The sequence below is a fragment of the Heterodontus francisci genome, chromosome 3, assembly GCF_036365525.1.
Source record: "Heterodontus francisci isolate sHetFra1 chromosome 3, sHetFra1.hap1, whole genome shotgun sequence".
Classification (NCBI taxonomy): domain Eukaryota; kingdom Metazoa; phylum Chordata; class Chondrichthyes; order Heterodontiformes; family Heterodontidae; genus Heterodontus; species Heterodontus francisci.
The window spans coordinates 140,691,736-140,709,631 of record NC_090373.1 but is presented as its reverse complement, the minus strand read 5'-3'; the positions used below and the strand labels follow the sequence as shown (position 1 = coordinate 140,709,631).

The 17,896-nt window shown below is 44.4% G+C and overlaps 1 protein-coding gene across 1 annotated transcript in view; it reads right to left on the bottom strand.

The window, feature by feature from the left end:
• ube2j1 (ubiquitin-conjugating enzyme E2, J1) overlaps positions 1 to 17,896 on the bottom strand; it is a 58,045-nt gene that overhangs the window by 26,403 nt on the left and 13,746 nt on the right. The window contains exons 2-3 of the mRNA XM_068026592.1: positions 7,567 to 7,640; positions 5,005 to 5,136 (exon numbers count right to left, since the gene is read on the bottom strand). Coding sequence (XP_067882693.1) covers positions 5,005 to 5,136; positions 7,567 to 7,640 — 206 coding nt within the window. The remainder of the gene's footprint in view (positions 1 to 5,004; positions 5,137 to 7,566; positions 7,641 to 17,896) is intronic.

The window sequence follows — 17,896 nt, the reverse complement described above, 5'->3', positions numbered from 1 at the left end:
GAGACGTCGCTCTTGGCTGGCATACGTTGTCCAGGCCTCGCTGCCGTAGAGCAAGGTACTGAGGACACAGGCTTGATACACTCGGACTTTTGTGTTCCGTGTCAGTGCGCCATTTTCCCACACTCTCTTGGCCAGTCTGAACATAGCAGTGGAAGCCTTACCCATGCGCTTGTTGATTTCTGCATCTAGAGACAGGTTACTGGTGATAGTTGAGCCTAGGTAGGTGAACTCTTGAACCACTTCCAGAGCGTGGTCGCCAATATTGATGGATGGAGCATTTCTGACATCCTGCCCCATGATGTTCGTTTTCTTGAGGCTGATGGTTAGGCCAAATTCATTGCAGGCAGACGCAAACCTGTCGATGAGACTCTGCAGGCATTCTTCAGTGTGAGATGTTAAAGCAGCATCGTCAGCAAAGAGGAGTTCTCTGATGAGGACTTTCCGTACTTTGGACTTCGCTCTTAGACGGGCAAGGTTGAACAACCTGCCCCCTGATCTTGTGTGGAGGAAAATTCCTTCTTCAGAGGATTTGAACGCATGTGAAAGCAGCAGGGAGAAGAAAATCCCAAAAAGTGTGGGTGCGAGAACACAGCCCTGTTTCACACCACTCAGGATAGGAAAGGGCTCTGATGAGGAGCCACCATGTTGAATTGTGCCTTTCATATTGTCATGGAATGAGGTGATGATACTTAGTAGCTTTGGTGGACATCCGATCTTTTCTAGTAGTCTGAAGAGACCACGTCTGCTGACGAGGTCAAAGGCTTTGGTGAGATCAATGAAAGCAATGTAGAGGGGCATCTGTTGTTCACGGCATTTCTCCTGTATCTGACGAAGGGAGAACAGCATGTCAATAGTCGATCTCTCTGCACGAAAGCCACACTGTGCCTCAGGGTAGACGCGCTCGGCCAGCTTCTGGAGCCTGTTCAGAGCGACTCGAGCAAAGACTTTCCCCACTATGCTGAGCAGGGAGATTCCACGGTAGTTGTTGCAGTCACCGCGGTCACCTTTGTTTTTATAGAGGGTGATGATGTTGGCATCGCGCATGTCCTGGGGTACTGCTCCCTCGTCCCAGCACAGGCATAGCAGTTCATGTAGTGCTGAGAGTATAGCAGGCTTGGCACTCTTGATTATTTCAGGGGTAATGCTGTCCTTCCCAGGGGCTTTTCCGCTGGCTAGGGAATCAATGGCATCACTGAGTTCCGATTTGGTTGGCTGTATGTCCAGCTCATCCATGACTGGTAGAGGCTGGGCTGCATTGAGGGCAGTCTCAGTGACAGCATTCTCCCTGGAGTACAGTTCTAGGTAGTGCTCAACCCAGCGGTCCATCTGTTTGCGTTTGTCAGTGATTATGTCCCCCGATTTAGATTTGAGGGGGGTGATCTTCTTGATGGTTGGCCCAAGAGCTCTCTTCATGCCATCATACATTCCTCTGATGTTTCCGGTGTCTGAGGCCAGCTGAATATGACTGCATAGGTGTTGCCAGTAGTCGTTTGCGCAACGCCTAGCTGTTCTTTGTGCAGTACTTCTGGCTGCTTTAAGTGCTGCGGATGTTAAATCGCTGGGGGCTTTCTTGTAGTTCAAAAGTGCAATGCGCTTAGCGGCTATGACAGGTTCCAGCTCTTCATTATGAGATTGAAACCAGTCTGCATTTCTCTTCGCACTTTTGCCGTAGGTGGTCAAAGCTGACTCATAGATGGCGTCTCTGATGTGGGCCCACTTGGTCTCAGCATCCCCTGTGGGAGTGTTTTGAAGGGCTGTTACAAGTGAATTTAGAAATTTTTGTAACAGCTGTGGGTGAGAAATTCTGCTCGTGTTGATGCGCGGATGGCCCTTCTGCTTGGAATGATGCAACTTCTTTGGTCTGAGTCTAACCTTGCTGCACACCAGGGAGTGGTCGGTGTCGCAGTCCGCACTGTGGAAGCTGCGTGTGATTTGAACACTGTTTAAGGCGGCTCGCCTTGTGACAATGAGGTCTAGCTGGTGCCAACGACGTGATCTTGGGTGCCTCCATGAAACCTGGTGACAGGGTTTAGTGTGAAAGAACGAGTTGGTGATGCAGAGGTTATGATAGGTACACAACTCAAGCAGTCTCTGCCCGTTCTCATTCATCCTTCCAACGCCATAGCGCCCAAGGCAGGAGGGCCATGAGTCATGGTCGGCCCCAACCCTGGCATTAAAGTCCCCCAGCAGGAATAGGTGTTCGGTGTTGGGGATGCTGCTAATGATGTTATGGAGTTGTTCATAGAACTGGTCTTTAGCTTCAGGTGCGGAGCAGAGTGTTGGAGCATAGATGCTGAGTAGGTGTACTGGACCAGAGGTGGTGAGCAGTCGGATGGACAGTATGCGTTCCGAGCCATTTGAGGGAGGCTCTATCATGCTGAGCAAGGAGTTTCTGATGGCGAAGCCCACTCCATGCTGTCTTGGTTCTTCAGGATCCCTGCCCTGCCAGAAGGTGTAGTCTTGCTCTGCTAGAGATCCACTCGCGGGGAGGCGTGTCTCCTGAAGTGCTGCAATGTCTACATTGAGTCTACTGAGCTCGTTGTTAATGATGGCGGTCTTCCGAGAATCGTTGATTTGTGTAAGGTCTTCCGACAGGCCAGGACACATAGTTCTGACGTTCCAGCTTGCAAAGCGAAGGGCTGGTACCTTCTTTCCTTTTTTCATGTTGTTTGGTGCGGTGTATCAGTCCACCTTTCGGGCAATGACCCTGAGCTCCAAGCACCCATTGAAGCAGGCAGACTGTGGCGGGACAGAACCTTATTGACCGGGGGCTGCCCGGTTTGAGGCGGGCGGTAGCTGTCCAGTGAGGTGCAATGACCTCTCCCACCGACAAAGGCAACCCGTGGCGCCCAGTTTCTACGCCAATTTATCTGGACTTATAACCCGTAACTGCTGCCTTCCGTGTTGTTTCAGTCGCTGTGAGGCAACTATGGAGTGACCTCTCCATGGCGCATGCCTGGGCAAATTTATGGAGGTTGAGAGTTGCCCAGTCGTCAAAACCCCCCTCTCGGCCTTTCTGGTGGGGTCCAAAGGAGTGCAGCCACACAGTATGGCTGCAGGAACTGCCGGAAACATGCCAAAGGTGACACATGACCGCCTACGGGGTTCCGCTCCGGATTTTCTGTTAGGGTTTACTCCCTTAGCCTTGGACTCTCCCGAGACGCCCACAAGGCAGTGGGGTTGTTGGGGCCCCTACACAGGTGTAGGATGGTGCCGGTGGGAGGAGGGGATGCAAGGGGGAGGGGTAGAGGGAGGGGGTGGGGGGGGGTGCAGGGGAAGGGGGTGCGGGGTGAAGATGGTGCGAGGGGGGGGCGGGCTGGGACGGGGTTGTGAGGGGGTGAGCTGAGAGGGTGGAGCAGGGAAGGGGACGGGGGTGGGGGGGTGGAATCTGGTGCAGGTAATAAGCCATTTCCTCAGTGCCCACCATCGACGTCCGGAAAGCTCATCCACGTCCTTCGGGAGGTGAAGCATCATTTGGCAGACTTAGAGGTGATTACATTTGCTAAGGGTTTTTTTTTTGCAGTGGTTTAAATAAAGGCATGCAGCATTGCCGACAGCGCGCTGCAGATGCTCTCCGAGCCATCTCCCGCGGGCGCTTTGAAGTTGCGGCCGGGGGGGCCGTTCGTGGATGTTTTGGGTGTTCGGGGCACCTTTTCACAGGACTTCTCTCGGGTCCCGCAGCTCCTTCTTCACCTCAATGGACTTACCGCATGCCGTGGCTGCAGACACTCTGGACTGTGAAGACAGCAGGATCGGAGATTAAAGTATCGGCAGCTGCTCTCGTCAGTTTCATCCGGATCAATTTCATTGAGAAAACAAAGAGCAGGTGTGGCTGGGGGAGGGCAGTGGGCCCAGGTAACATACACTAAACTAACTGTTAACTTTTAGATAGGGCTAAAATGAACTGATTTAAAGAGCCAGGGGAATTTAAACAGTTTAAGAGGGCAGATTGGGGGAGAAAACGTTAGGGATGGGAGCAGATGGCCATGGATAGAGTTGAACAGCAAGGGAGCTTCCTAGGGAGCTTCCAGCCCAGGAGCCATCTTGAAAGACTTCCAAATATGCTTTATATATACACAAGAGTTTTAAAAAGAGCACTGACTGCATCTGTGGGTTTGGAAATTTATAAAATGAGCATTTTCATACATTGGAGAAAATAAACAAATAGATCAGCTCTTTTCACACCTCAGCAGCATTGAGAAAGCTGCTGAATACAACTGGGGCAGATTAAGCTTAAATTCTATAGAATTCTGGAAACACAGGCTTTGCTGCTTAACCCCAACTATTGGTGAAAGGCTGAACAAGGTGGTTACATAAAGATCACCAGGGACGATGTTTACCAGACACATGTAGAGGGAGTGTTAAAATAACCTTACAATATGCCCACCGTACCACATCAATTTCCTTCCCCAACTAGTGGCATTTCACACGACACTGACACTTTGCTCAAAAACTAATAGTTAAAGAAAAAAAGCCTGTGCATGTTTCAGGAATCGATGAGTGTCTGTCTATCACGCCTGATGGATGCTAATATTTTTTCATGTTGGTCCAATGCCCAGCATGCTAATTGTGAATCCAACATTTGGGATCAAAATATACTGCACACCACATAAGATGCAACACGTTAGCATCTCACATGACTCTTTGAAAAAGGATACTAAATACTGTTATGCTGCCATGTAACCAGCTGCCATATTTTGTATGAGGGTGTTCTCTGCGAATAACAGATTTTTACCTTCTCAGGGAAAAGGTCTTGACAAAGACAGAACTCTGCATATTAGGAGTCAGGCACAAACCTGTAACAACCCACTCTGTGGCATGACAAAACAGTAAACTAATCTGAGAACCAAGTGAATTTTACATGAAGGGAACAAAATTATAAAGCTGAGTGCAACAACTGAAATGAATGCAAGAGTAAGGACCGTTTTTAACAAAGAGTTCCATTGTTCTATATAGATACGAACTCAATATCACATTACTTCAAGAAACTTAAAATAGTCTTACCGTTAAGAGAATAATGCTAGGTGGTTTCATGGGATATTCCGGTGGAAGCACAATTCGGCCATGGTAAACACCACCATCAAAATCAGAGTCTGGAGGACCCCGGACAGTGAAATGCCATTCAAAGAGATTATCCTAAAAGCAACAAACAACAAAAATGTTTAAAAACTGAATAGAAATCTGACCATTGTTCAAATTATGAGGTTGAATCATAAGCAAAGATAAGTCACAATGTACAAACATGCATGCAAACATTTATCTGCAATATGCAAGCAGTCAGTAAAGGAGATAAGCAATCTCTACCCTAACTTTTACAAACTGTTATTGGGTTACAATGGCCCAGATTTTGTTCTCAGCAGCAAAGGAATGGCTTTTGCCACCCACCTCGCTGACAACTTCCCAGACTTTTCACAGGTTTGTTAGCAGAGATTCCACTAACACAGTGTCTTTTCCAGCCTGGCGGCCTCTACAAAAGGGATCTGTGGCATCATCCAATTAGAGTGAAGTATCCTCATTTAGACATGCAAAGTCCAAACCAGAAAGTATAAAGTAGAAAATATAAATCAGATTTAAAATGATGTACAGAAAACAAAATAATATTTGGGAAATATAGATGTGATTAAGGGAGAGATAAAAGACAAACAAAAACTAAAAAAAATTAAAATCCAACATTAATTTTCTGGAGAGAATGAGACTCCGCACTTAAAAAAAAATGTTGCAGAATCAGAGATTGTTCAGCAGTAACTACCACTTATTACATAGTTAAAAACTCACTTACTCCTAAATGCACTAGTCTTAACTTTTCCAGCTGTTTTCAGTATGGAACTAGTGGGCAAGAATCCCAAGTTGACGCTATTACATTGATATCAGTGCTAAGTCCATCAGCAAGGGCTGCAACAGCACACTGTGGATGAGCAAGTTATCTCCAGACAGCAACTACTGGATTTCTGTGTTTAACTGTGCGGGTGCGGATTCCAGACGTTGCTGTCAGATTTACCCCATAATAACGGCAAGCACCGACAGCCTCGCCATTATTATGGTATTATCTGCGCCATTATATTTTTTACATACCCACAAGAACAAAGGATCAATAGTATAGTTGCTGGCAACTACTGTATAAAACAAAAATTGGTAACAATGCATAGGGCATCATCACACTGTGGTGCAAGACCACACCTAAAAGCACGCTTGGTATCAGCTTTACTGCCATGGGAAGGTGGCCCCAAATAGCATCGATAAAGGAAAGAAAAAAAAGAAAAAGTACCTTTGAAGAAAGCCATTGATTAATATAGTGAAAAACTAAGCCCCAGTACAGATCACTGGGGGACACCACCAGTCACATTCTGCTAAACTGAGCCTACTCTGTCTCCTACCTTCAAACTAATTCCCTACCCATGCTGATAGGTTGCCTCCAATTCCATACATTTTAATTTTTGCGAACAGTCTCCTGTGTGGAACCTTATTGAATATCTTCTGGAAGTCCATATAAACATCTATAGACACTTACTCATCTACAATATTAGCAACCTGTGCAAGAAGTTCAACTAGGTTTTTGCTGCCAAGCATCTTGTAGCTGGTACACACTGCTGCCACTGTGCATCAGTGGTAGAGGGAGTGAATGTTGAAGGTGGTGGCGGCTGCCTGCAACGAATTTGGCCTAACCATCAGTCTCAACGAACGTCATGAGACAGGACGTCAGAATTGCTCCATCCATCAATATCGGTGACCACACTCTGGAAGTGGTTCAAGAGTTCAACTATTACCAGTAACTTGTCTCTCAAATGCAGAAATCAACAAGCGCATGGGAAAGGCGTCCGCTGCTATGTCCAGATTGGCCAAGAGAATGGGGGAAAATGGCGCACTGACAACTGAATGGCTTGCTAGGCCACTTCAGAGGGCAGTTGAGAGTCAACCACATTGCTATGGATCTGGAGTCACATGTAGGCCAGACCAGGTAAAGACAGCAGCTTTCCTTCCCTAAAGGACATCCCTAAAGTGAACCAGATGGGTTTTTATGACAATTGATAGCTTCATGGCACCATTACTGAGACTAGCTTTCAATTCCAGATTTATTAATTAATCGAAATTAAATCCCATCAGCTGCCATGGTAGGATTTGAACCCACGTCCCCAGGATTACTCGTCCACTGACATTACCACTATGCCACCGTGTCTCCACCCCACCACCACCCCCACACCCGCCCCCCCCAAAACAGATTAACAAGTCTCAACTTCAAGAAGGCGTTGTCTGTAATTCATTCCAGCCAGTTTTCTCATATAAACCTAGCAAATTGAGGGGAAATTTTAAAAGAAGAGCAGGCAGCAAAGTACTTCCATAGTAGAGAGGGGGTGAGGGAAGGAAGACAGAAAACATCAAAATGCATTTTAAATTCAGTGAGCAGTAACCAGAGGACGGAGGAAAAAGCTCACCTGCTGGACCACACAGAAATGGTGTCTGTGCATGCGTGTTAGTATTATGAGATGGGATTTCACTTCTCCACTCCATCAGCAAAAAACATAGACTCCAAATAATTGTGGTTAGTTTTGAAGTTTCTGCCAGTCTTACCTCCAAAGGCTGTGCATGGTATTGTTCTGTTGGGTTTTTCAGTTCTTGCGCTTCTTTCATTAAACGTTTGACAGCTGTTAAAAGAAAAATACAATTTTTAAAGCAATATCAGATCAGAAGTCTAGATAATGGCTATGAGTAAGCAACTGTGAGCTGAGAGAAAATGTGAACGTCTATTTTGGCAGGAAGAATATATAAAAAAAGCATATTATCTAAATGGAGAAGAGTTGCAGAACTCAGATGCAGAGGGATGAGCATCCTAGTGCATGAATTGCAAAAAGTTACTATGCAGGTTCAGCAAGCAATTAGGAAAGCCAATAGAATGTTACTGTTCATTCTGAGGGGAATTGAATACAAAAGTAGGGGAGGTTATGCTTCAGTTAAACAGGGCATTGGTGAGACTACATCTGGAGTACTGTGTACAGTATTGGTCTCCCTATTTAAGGAAAGATGTAAATACATTGGAAGCAGTTCAGAGAAGGTTAACTAGACTAATATCTGGAATGGGCGGGTTGTCTTAGGAGGAAAGGTTAGACAAGCTAGGCTTGTATCCACTGGAGTTTAGAAGGGTAAGGGCGACTTGATTGAAACACAAGATCCTGAGGGGCCTTGACAGGGTGGATGTGGAAAGGACGTTTCCCCTTGTGGGAGAATCTAGAACTAGGCATCACTGCTTTAAAATAAGGGGACGGCCATTTAAGACAGAGATGGAGAAATTTTTTTCTCAGTCGTGAGTCTTTGAATATTTTTAAGACAGAGTAGACAGATTCTTGGTAAGCAAGGAGGTGAAAGTTTATCAGGGGTAGGAGGGAATTTGTTAAGGTTGCAATCAGATCATCCACGATCTTATTGAATGGCAGAGCAGGCGTGAGCGGCCGAGTGGCCTACTCCTGCTCCTAATTCGTATGTTCATTTGTTGTTTATTCTCCATCAATATTCAACTTTATTTTGATGGCTAAATATTGCTTTTAAAAATAGTACCACAATTCTGGTCTTGAGCAACAGGATATAACTAACGTTTACTGCATGCTCCTAATTTCCCTAGAGGTGGTGATGGGGAGATGCTTTCTTGAACCAAGTGGTGAACGTACTCCCACAGTGCTGTTAGGAAGTTCCAAGATTTTGACCAAGCTGGAATCAAGGAACAATAACATATTTCCAACTCAATGGTGTGCAACTTGGAGAACATAGGAAATGGTGGTGTTCCCACGTGCTTGTTCTTCTAGGTGGTCGAGGTCACAGGTTTGATAAGTTCTGTTGAAGAAACCTTGGCAAGTTTCTGCTATGCATCTTGCAGATGGTACATATTGCTAAAAGGGTGGTGCAGGGAATGAACTTTTATGCTGGTGGCTGGTGCGCCAATCAATCTGGTTGCTTTGTCCTGGATGGTGTCGAGCTTCCATTGTGCTATTGGAGGGAAGGGGACAGTATTCCTTCACTCTTCTGGCTTGTGCCTTGTAATTGGTAGAAAGGCTTTGTGGAGTCAGGAGGTGAGTTACTTGCCACAGCATACTCAATCTCTGAACTGCTCTTTAAGCCACAGTATATGTGTATGGCTGGTTCAGTTGTTACTGACCAATGGTGACCCCCCCCAGGATGTTGACAGTGGGGGAATTGACAATGATAATGCCATTTAATGGCATGGGGAGGTAGCTCTCTTTCGTTGGAGATTGTCATTCACTGGCACAAAAGTTACTTGCCACATATCAGCTCACTCCTGATCATTATCTTGGTCTTGACGCATGTGGGCACAGACTACTTTATTATCTGAAGGGTTGCAAATGGAACTGAACATTGCACAATCAACAAATAACCCACTTTTGGACTCGTGTTGGAAGGAAGATTATTGATGAAACAGCTGATGATGGCAGGACCAAGGACACTGCCCTGAGGAACTCTTGCAGCCATGTCCTGGGGCTGAGATGATTGGCCTCCAACAACGACAATCATCTTCCTTTGTGTGGGGTTAGGACTCCAACCAGTAGAGAAATTTCCCCTCAATTCCCATCAACTTCAGTTTTGCTATGGCTCCCTGATGATACAGACAAATGTTGCCTTGATGTCAAGGGCAGTCACTCTCACCTCATCACCTGAATTCAGCTCTTTTGTCTGTGATTAGACCAAGGCTGAGTCAAGTGGTCCAGGCAGAACCCAAACAAAGCATCGGTGAGCAAGTGCCACTAGCTAACACTGTTGATAACACCTCCCACCACTTTGCTGATGATTGAGATTTGACTGATGGGGCACTAATTGGCCAGACTACTATTACTGGATTACTTTATTCTCAAATGTAGAAAACAGAAGCATGAAAGCAATTAAAAATATTCGACAGTAGCAAGGACTGGTTCGAGTAACAGGTGTACACACTGCTGTTTCACCTCTGCGCTTGGTTCAAACTTAGCAAAGACTTGACTCAATTAGGACGTCTGAGCTCACCAACCAACACATAAAAGCTTGGGGCTCCCACCATGACCAGCACACACATTGACCTGAATAAATTAATAACCTGTTAGTGGTCCCCCACTTTCTTTTTACCTGTTGGACTGGTAACATTGCCAGATTCAGACACTGCCTCAGCTCATCTACTGCTAAAACCCTCATCCATGCCTTTGTTACCTCTGAGCTTAATTATTTCAACACATTCATGGCCAGCCTTCCATCTTCAACTGAACATAAAATTGTGCTCATCCAAAACTCTGCTGCATGCATCAAAGAACAGTACAGCACAGGAACAGACCATTCGGCCCTCCAGGCCTGCGCTGATCTTGATGCCTGCCTAAACTAAAACCTTCTGCACTTCCGGGCTTCGTATCCCTCTATTCCCATCCTATTCATGTATTTGTCAAGATGCCTCTTAAACGTCATTATCGTACCCGCTCCCACCATCTCCCCTGGCAGCAAGTTCCAGGCACTCACCATCCTCTGTGTAAAGAACTTGCCTCGCACATGGCCTCTAAACTTTGCCCCTCTCACCTTAAACCTATGTCCCCTAGTAACTGACTCTTCCACCCTGGGGAAAAAGTTTCTGACTATCCACTCTGTCCATGCCACTCATAACTTTGTAAACCTCTATCATGTCACCCCTCCACCGCTGTCGTTCCAGTGAAAACAAACCGAGTTTTTCCAACCTCTCCTCATACTAATGCCCTCCAGACCAGGCAACATCCTAGTAAAATAAAAGCAAAATACTGCGGATGCTGGAAATCTGAAACAAAAACAAGAAATGCTGGATTCACTCAGCAGGTCTGGCAGCATCTGTGGAAAGAGAAGCAGAGTTAACGTTTCGGGTCAGTGACCCTTCTTCCGAAGAAGGGTCACTGACCCGAAACGTTAACTCTGCTTCTCTTTCCACAGATGCTGCCAGACCTGCTGAGTGAATCCAGCATTTCTTGTTTTTGTAACATCCTAGTAAACCTCTTCTGTACCCTCTCTAAAGCCTCCACGTCCTTCTGGTAGTGTGGCGACCAGAATTGCACGCAATATTCTAAGTGTGGCCTAACTAAAGTTCTGTACAGCTGCAGCATGACTTGCCAATTTTTATACTCAATGCCCCGACCGATGAAGGCAAGCATGCCGTATGCCTTCTTGACTACCTTATCCACCTGCGTTGCCACTTTGTGACCTGTGGACCTGTACGCCCAGATCTCTCTGCCTGTCAATACTCCTAAGGGTTCTGCCATTTACTGTATACTTCCCACCTGCATTAGACCTTCCAAAATGCATTACCTCACATTTGTATCTTAACTCACGTTCACTTATCACCCCTACGCTCAATGACCTACGCTGGCTCCCAGTCAGACATTATCCTTTTTTAAATCCTCTTTTGCCCCACATGCCTCCATGGCCTCGCCCCCTATCTATCTCTAAACTACTCCAGCCCTACAAGCCTTCAAGATTTCTGTGCTTCGCTAATTCTAGCCTCTTGTGCACTCCTGATTTTCATCACTCCCACTGTGCTTTCAGCTGCCAGGACCCTATGCTTTGCAATTCTCTCCCCGTCTTTCCTGCTCCTTTAAGATGCTCCTTAAAACCTACCTTTGACCAGGCTTTTGGATAAATTTATAATTCTGAAGAGAAAATTTTGAATGGAGTTAGAGGAAGAAGGATGGCAGAAGACTTGAGTGCAGCATAAAAGCTGCTGTGGACTGGTTTTGTCAAATGGCCTGTTTATGCTGTATATTTTATGTAAAAGTCAAGGATGTAGAGCAAAGAAACAGCTTGGGTGAAAATCAAGTAGAGTGTGTTGGGAAGCGATGGCGATTTTTAACAAATATTAGCGCATTAGTGACTGAGGTCACACCAGAGAAAAGTTGCAAAATGTTACAGTTAGAGGTACTATCTGAACACAAAAAGCATTCCTAACAGGATAGATGAATTAATTGCACAAATGGGCGGCACAGTGGTTAGCACCGCAGCCTCACAGCTCCAGCGACCCGGGTTCAATTCTGGGTAGTGCCTGTGTGGAGTTTGCAAGTTCTCCCTGTGTCTGCGTGGGTTTTCGCCGGGTACTCCGGTTTCCTCCCACCAAAAGACTTGCAGGTTGATAGGTAAATTGGCCATTATAAATTGCCCCCAGTATAGGTAGGTGATAGGGGAATAGAGGGACAGGTGGGGATGTGGTAGGAATATGGAATTAGTGTAGGATTAGTATAAATGGGTGGTTGATGGTCGGCACAGACTCGGTGGGCCGAAGGGCCTGTTTCAGTGCTGTATCTCTAAATAAATGAAAATAAATAAATAGAGATAAATGGGTTTGATCTAGTAACCAGTACTCAGACATGGTTACAGAGTGACCAAGGTTGGGAAAGTAACCCTTGCTACAAAGGATGGAGGTCCAGAAAGAAGTGAGAAAGGATCTTGGCCTAGAAAATCAGAATGTGGAATCAGTATGGGTGGAGCTAAGAAATAACAAGGGCAGAAAGCAAGGACAGGATTAGCTTATATGCCCCCTAATACTAGTTATAGTGTTGGACGGAGTATAAATCAGGAAATGAGGAGCATGCAAGGGTATGCAAGTACTGTGGGGATTTCAATTCGATATAGACCGGGCAAACCAAATTGGCAAAATGAGTCTGGAGGACAGATTTCTAGAACAATATGCAAAGAACCAACAGGGAACAGGCTATTTTAGGTCTAGTGCTGTGCAATGAGAAAGGGTTAATTAGTAATCTTATGGCAAAAGATCCTCTGGGGAAGAGTGTGATCATACGATGAAGAATTTCATACAGAGTTTGAGACTGATCTGGTTAAGTCTGAAACTAGGGTCTTAAATGTAACCAATCATGTAGGTACAAGGGGCAAGTTGGTTACGACAGACTGGGAAATTAGACTAAAAGTCATAATGATTGATAAGCAATGGCAAACATTTAAAGAAATTCATAATTCCCAACATACATACATTCCCTTGAGGAATAAATACTTCACGGGAAATGGGGTCCAACTGTGGCTAAAAATAGCATTAGATTAGAAGAGACTTAAAAATGTTGCCAAAAACGTACCTGAGGATCAAGAGGGTTTCAGAAATCAGCAAAGGATGACCAAGAAATTGAGGAAGGAGGAGAAAATAGATTGAGTGTAACTAGTCAAGAAATATTAAAACAGTTAAGAGTTTCTTTACAAGTATGTAAAAATGAAAACATTAGTGAAAGTAAATATAGGTCCCTTAGAGACCAAGACAGGAGAAATGATACTGAAGGAGGAGGAAATGACAGAGATGTTAAACACATATTTTGTACACAGTAGAAGACAGGGGGTCTAATGAGAGTGAGGAACTTTTAAGTATTGGAGAAATTAATGGGACGAAAAGTCGACAAATCCCACTGGACCTGATGGCCTACATCCTTGGGTTTTAAAAGACGTGGCTGCAGAGATAGTGTCGACATTGTTACTGATCTTCCAGAATTCTCTCGATTCTCCAACGGTACCCATTGATTGGAAGCTGGCAAATGTAACCCTGCTATTCAAGAAAGGAGGGAGAGAGAAAACAGGGAAATATAGGCCAGTTAACTGGAGAATAGTGGGGAAAATGCTAGAATCATTATTAGATAGCTGGTAACAAAGAAGTCTGAGAATTATATCTAAGCCACCAGAAAACAAAGCAAGCAGGTCTTTAAATTACCACTTGCAGCAGAATATACAACAGCTTGATCAGGATAATGGACCACCCCACCATTTATATTTCCTGCCCCCTCATTCAACCTTCCCAGGCAACAATCACAGCACATATTGCAACCCTCGAATCCTGCAGTTCCAAGCTAACACCTGCTGGTATTATGTTGGTAAGGATTGAACCACCCCTCCTTCCATCTACTCCCCTCCCTGACAAAAGGCACATCAGAGCAACAGGCACCAATATATATTCTAATACTGGGAAGACCCAAATCATTATTTTTGGTCCCCATGACAAACTCCGTTCCCTGGCCACTGACACCATTCCTCTCCCTGACAATTATGAGGCTGAACCAGACTGTTCGCAACATTGGTGTCATATCTGATCCTAAGACGAGCTTGCAACCTCACATCCATATAATCACTAAGACTGCCTTTTTCCACCTCCAACATTGCCCAATTCCATCTGTCTCAACTCATCCTTTCATCCTACGCACTCCTAGCTGGCCTCCATTCTACCCTCCACAACCTGGTCATCCAAAACTCTGCTGCCCATCGTACATCACACCGCGTCGGTCACGCATCACCACTGTGCTTGCTGACATACATCAGCTCCCAGTTAAGCAATGCCTGAATAATAAAATTCTTATGCTTCTTTTCAAAAACCTCATGGACTCCGCCCCCCACCCCATCTCTAATCTCCACTAGCCCCACAAGATATCTGCACTGATCGAATTCCAGCCTCGAGTACACAATGTTTTAATTGCTCTACCATTGGTGGCTGTGTCTTCAGCTGCCAAGGCCCCAAGCTCTAAAACTCCATCCCCAATACTCTCCTTCCTCCTTTAAGGCGCTTAAAGCCTACCTTCTTTGACCAAGTTTTTGGTCATCTGCCCCAATATCTCCAAGTGGCTGGGTGTCAAATTTTGCCTCGTAACACTTTTGTGAAGTGCCTTGGGGTGGTTTATTATGTTAAAGCTGCTAAATACAAGTAGCTGTTGTTGATAGTTGCAAGATAATATATCTCCTCAATGTGAAGAACCACCTCCCTTGCAACCACCATCTATGGATCTAACCTGGAATGCAAGTACTAGGCCTATTTTTGAAAAATCGAAACAACTGACAAATAAAAGGAAAAAGCTGCAACTGCTACAATCTCAAATAGAAACAGAAAATGCTGTGCTCAGAGGGACGTCAGTAACTGTGTGCATCAGCCATCAGGAATTCTGATGAAGGGTGCATAGATGAAGCATCATAATCCATCTTTTTACAGATGCTGACTGACCTGCTCTGGATTTCCAGCAGTTTCACCAGTCAAGAAACTCAATGAGGATGACAAATCAGCATTAACTACCTCTCCAAAAATGGCAAGGCCCAACATTGTATTTGAAAAGTACCCCTGAAACCTAATGGATAATTAAATCATCCTGGTCTCTTAACCAGCAGCTGTTTGCAGCACGTGCACTACATAGCAACTACCCTAGTATACTACACCCCTGTATGAAACTGGAGAGAAGTTTTAAAATACATGTATGAACGATTTTCTTTCATGTGCCCTCAGTTCTATCGCTCCACCACATTACTTGGTCCTTCCACTATCTCCGAACTGTTCTCCAGTTAACCAAGACTACCTAACCCATCACCTTCAATTCGAACGACAAATTAAGTACCCTCGCTAGATTTCATTCCCATCCCCAGCCTTTATCTCGATAAAGCTAAACCATACTGTTCGCTTCTGCCCTATATTCTTTCCATCGCAGATACTCTACATCCAACTCCTTATTATCCGTCTCTGCCCCTCTCTAAACCCATCTACTGTTGAAAAATTCATCCGTTTTTCTGACCTTCAGGCACGGCAATTCTACTGGCCGCCCTTCTATCCTCCACTCTCCATAAACATCCAAAACTCCGCTTCCTGTATCTTACACATCAAATCTCACTTGCTCATTACCTGTCCTCACTGACCCAACTAGTCCAACACCTGAAATTAAAAATTTTCATTCAAGGTTAAATCTTCATGGCTTAGCCCCCATATATCTCTAACCTCCTCTAGTCATACAATACTACCGCCTTCATTCCACTATTATAAAAACAAGAAATGCAGGAAATACTCAGCAGGTTCTGATGAAGGGTCACTGACCTGAAACGTTAACTCTGCTTCTCTCTCCACAGATGCTGCCAGACTTGAATATTTCCTGCATTTCTTGTTATTTCAGATTTCCAGCATCGGCAGTATTTTGCTTTTATTCCTCTAACTATTGCTGGCTGTGCCTTAGGGTGCATAGTTTCCACGCTCTGAATTCATAATTCAAACCTTCCACCTCCCACTCCCCCTTTAAGACCTTCCTTAAAATCCAACACTTTGACCAAGCATTTGAATGCATTTCCACTTTTGGCTCAGTGCTTATTACACCTCAAAATGATTTGAGATTTTCCTATGCTAAAAAGGCGCTACAAACGCAAGTTACGGTAGTGACAGAATGCAACTTTTCTTTCTATATTGGCTATAAAGTTCCATGTAAAAAGATTTTTGGCAGTCTCAACCCTGCTCCTAAAGGGTCCCGAAACCCTAAGAGAAACAGCTCATCATCTGTCACTTAACTACCTCAATGCAAAGACTATTTTTTTTTTTAAAAAAGCACATTTGACTTAATATGTCTGAATGATAACAGCAGCAATAGGCTTTAAAAAGAAACTCACTTCTAGGTTTGCTAAAGAATCCAATCAACAACCCCTGACATTACTAACAGTGCCTCATCCACCAACAGCCACGGGGGGAGAGGGGGGGGGCGGGTGCCGGTCACCATTAACCCGAAACTCAAACGGGCCAGCCAAAACACCATGACTGAAGTACGTCCAATGTATTTTGCATTGAGTGGCTCAATTCTCAATTCCTGAAAGTCTCCCTATCATCTATACAGGCACAAGTGAAGAGTCTGATGGATGCAGCTGCAACAACATTCAAGACATTTGAGACTACCCAGGTCAAAGTAGCCCACTTGATCGGCAACTCGTCTACAAGCCGGAACATTTAACGCTCTCCACCAACAGACTTTCATACCTATAGTGCATACTATCTACAGAGTACACTATGGTAACTCACCAAGGCTTCTTCAGACAGAACCTCACAAACCCCCAGCTTGCACCAACTAGAAGGATAAGGGCAGCAGATGCATGGAAACTTCATCACTTCCTAGTCTCTCTCTCACTACTCGGTCTTGGACATCCATCGCTGTTCTTTTATCCGACAGCATTGTGAAAGCACCTTCACCACACAAACTGCAGCAGTTTAAGAAAGCACCTCAGCATCACCTTCTCAACAGTAACCACAGATCAATTGTCGGAGATACCCACGGCCTGGGAATGAATTTTAAACAAGAGAATCCGGTGTAAAAAATTATGGTTGCCCCTAGAAATCAATAGCTGTGCAAAACAATATATTACACAAAGTTTGATGAAATTTACAAGACCATGACTGTAACACTAACAATCACAGAATATTGCAACAGAATTTCAGAAGTCAGGGACAAATATAGCTGCACTGCAACTAAGTATTGTGTTCTCAGGCTCCAAAGTTGCCATATAAATTTCTGTGAACCTAAAAGCCTGATCAGATAATAAATATCAGGAATTAAACTGTTTCCTTAAATTTTAAATGTAAAAACTTGCTTTTAACGAACACCGTCACTAGTGTTAGGTCTAAATATGTTAGCTATGAGAAGCACACCAGTTTCAGAAGTATAAAATAAAAACAATTAGATTTTTGTCAGTAGGATGTATTACATTATTTGGATTAGGTCTGAATATTTTATCATCCAGTATAACTCCTCAAGAGGATGTACTTGAATAACCTCATTTTCCATCATCTCAAATCCACAAATAATATACTTTGAGATAACTAAAATGTAGTGCAAAATATATTGAACTTACTTGGCTTTGAGTGTACTCTTTGCAAAGCTGTTTTTGTACAAAATAAGTGAATTTCTATAGAGAAAGCTGGAAATACTCAGCAGTTCTGGCAACATCTGTAAAGAAAAACTGTTAAAATTTCTGGTAGCCTGAAATATTAACTTTGTTTCTCTCTCCACAGATGCTGCCAGACCTGTTCAGTATTTCCAGCATTTTCTGTTTTCATTTCAAATTTCCAGCATCCGCAGTATTTTACTTTTGTAACTGAAGTTCTATGCTTGAATCAACTAAACAGGGTGTTTTTCTGCCATAA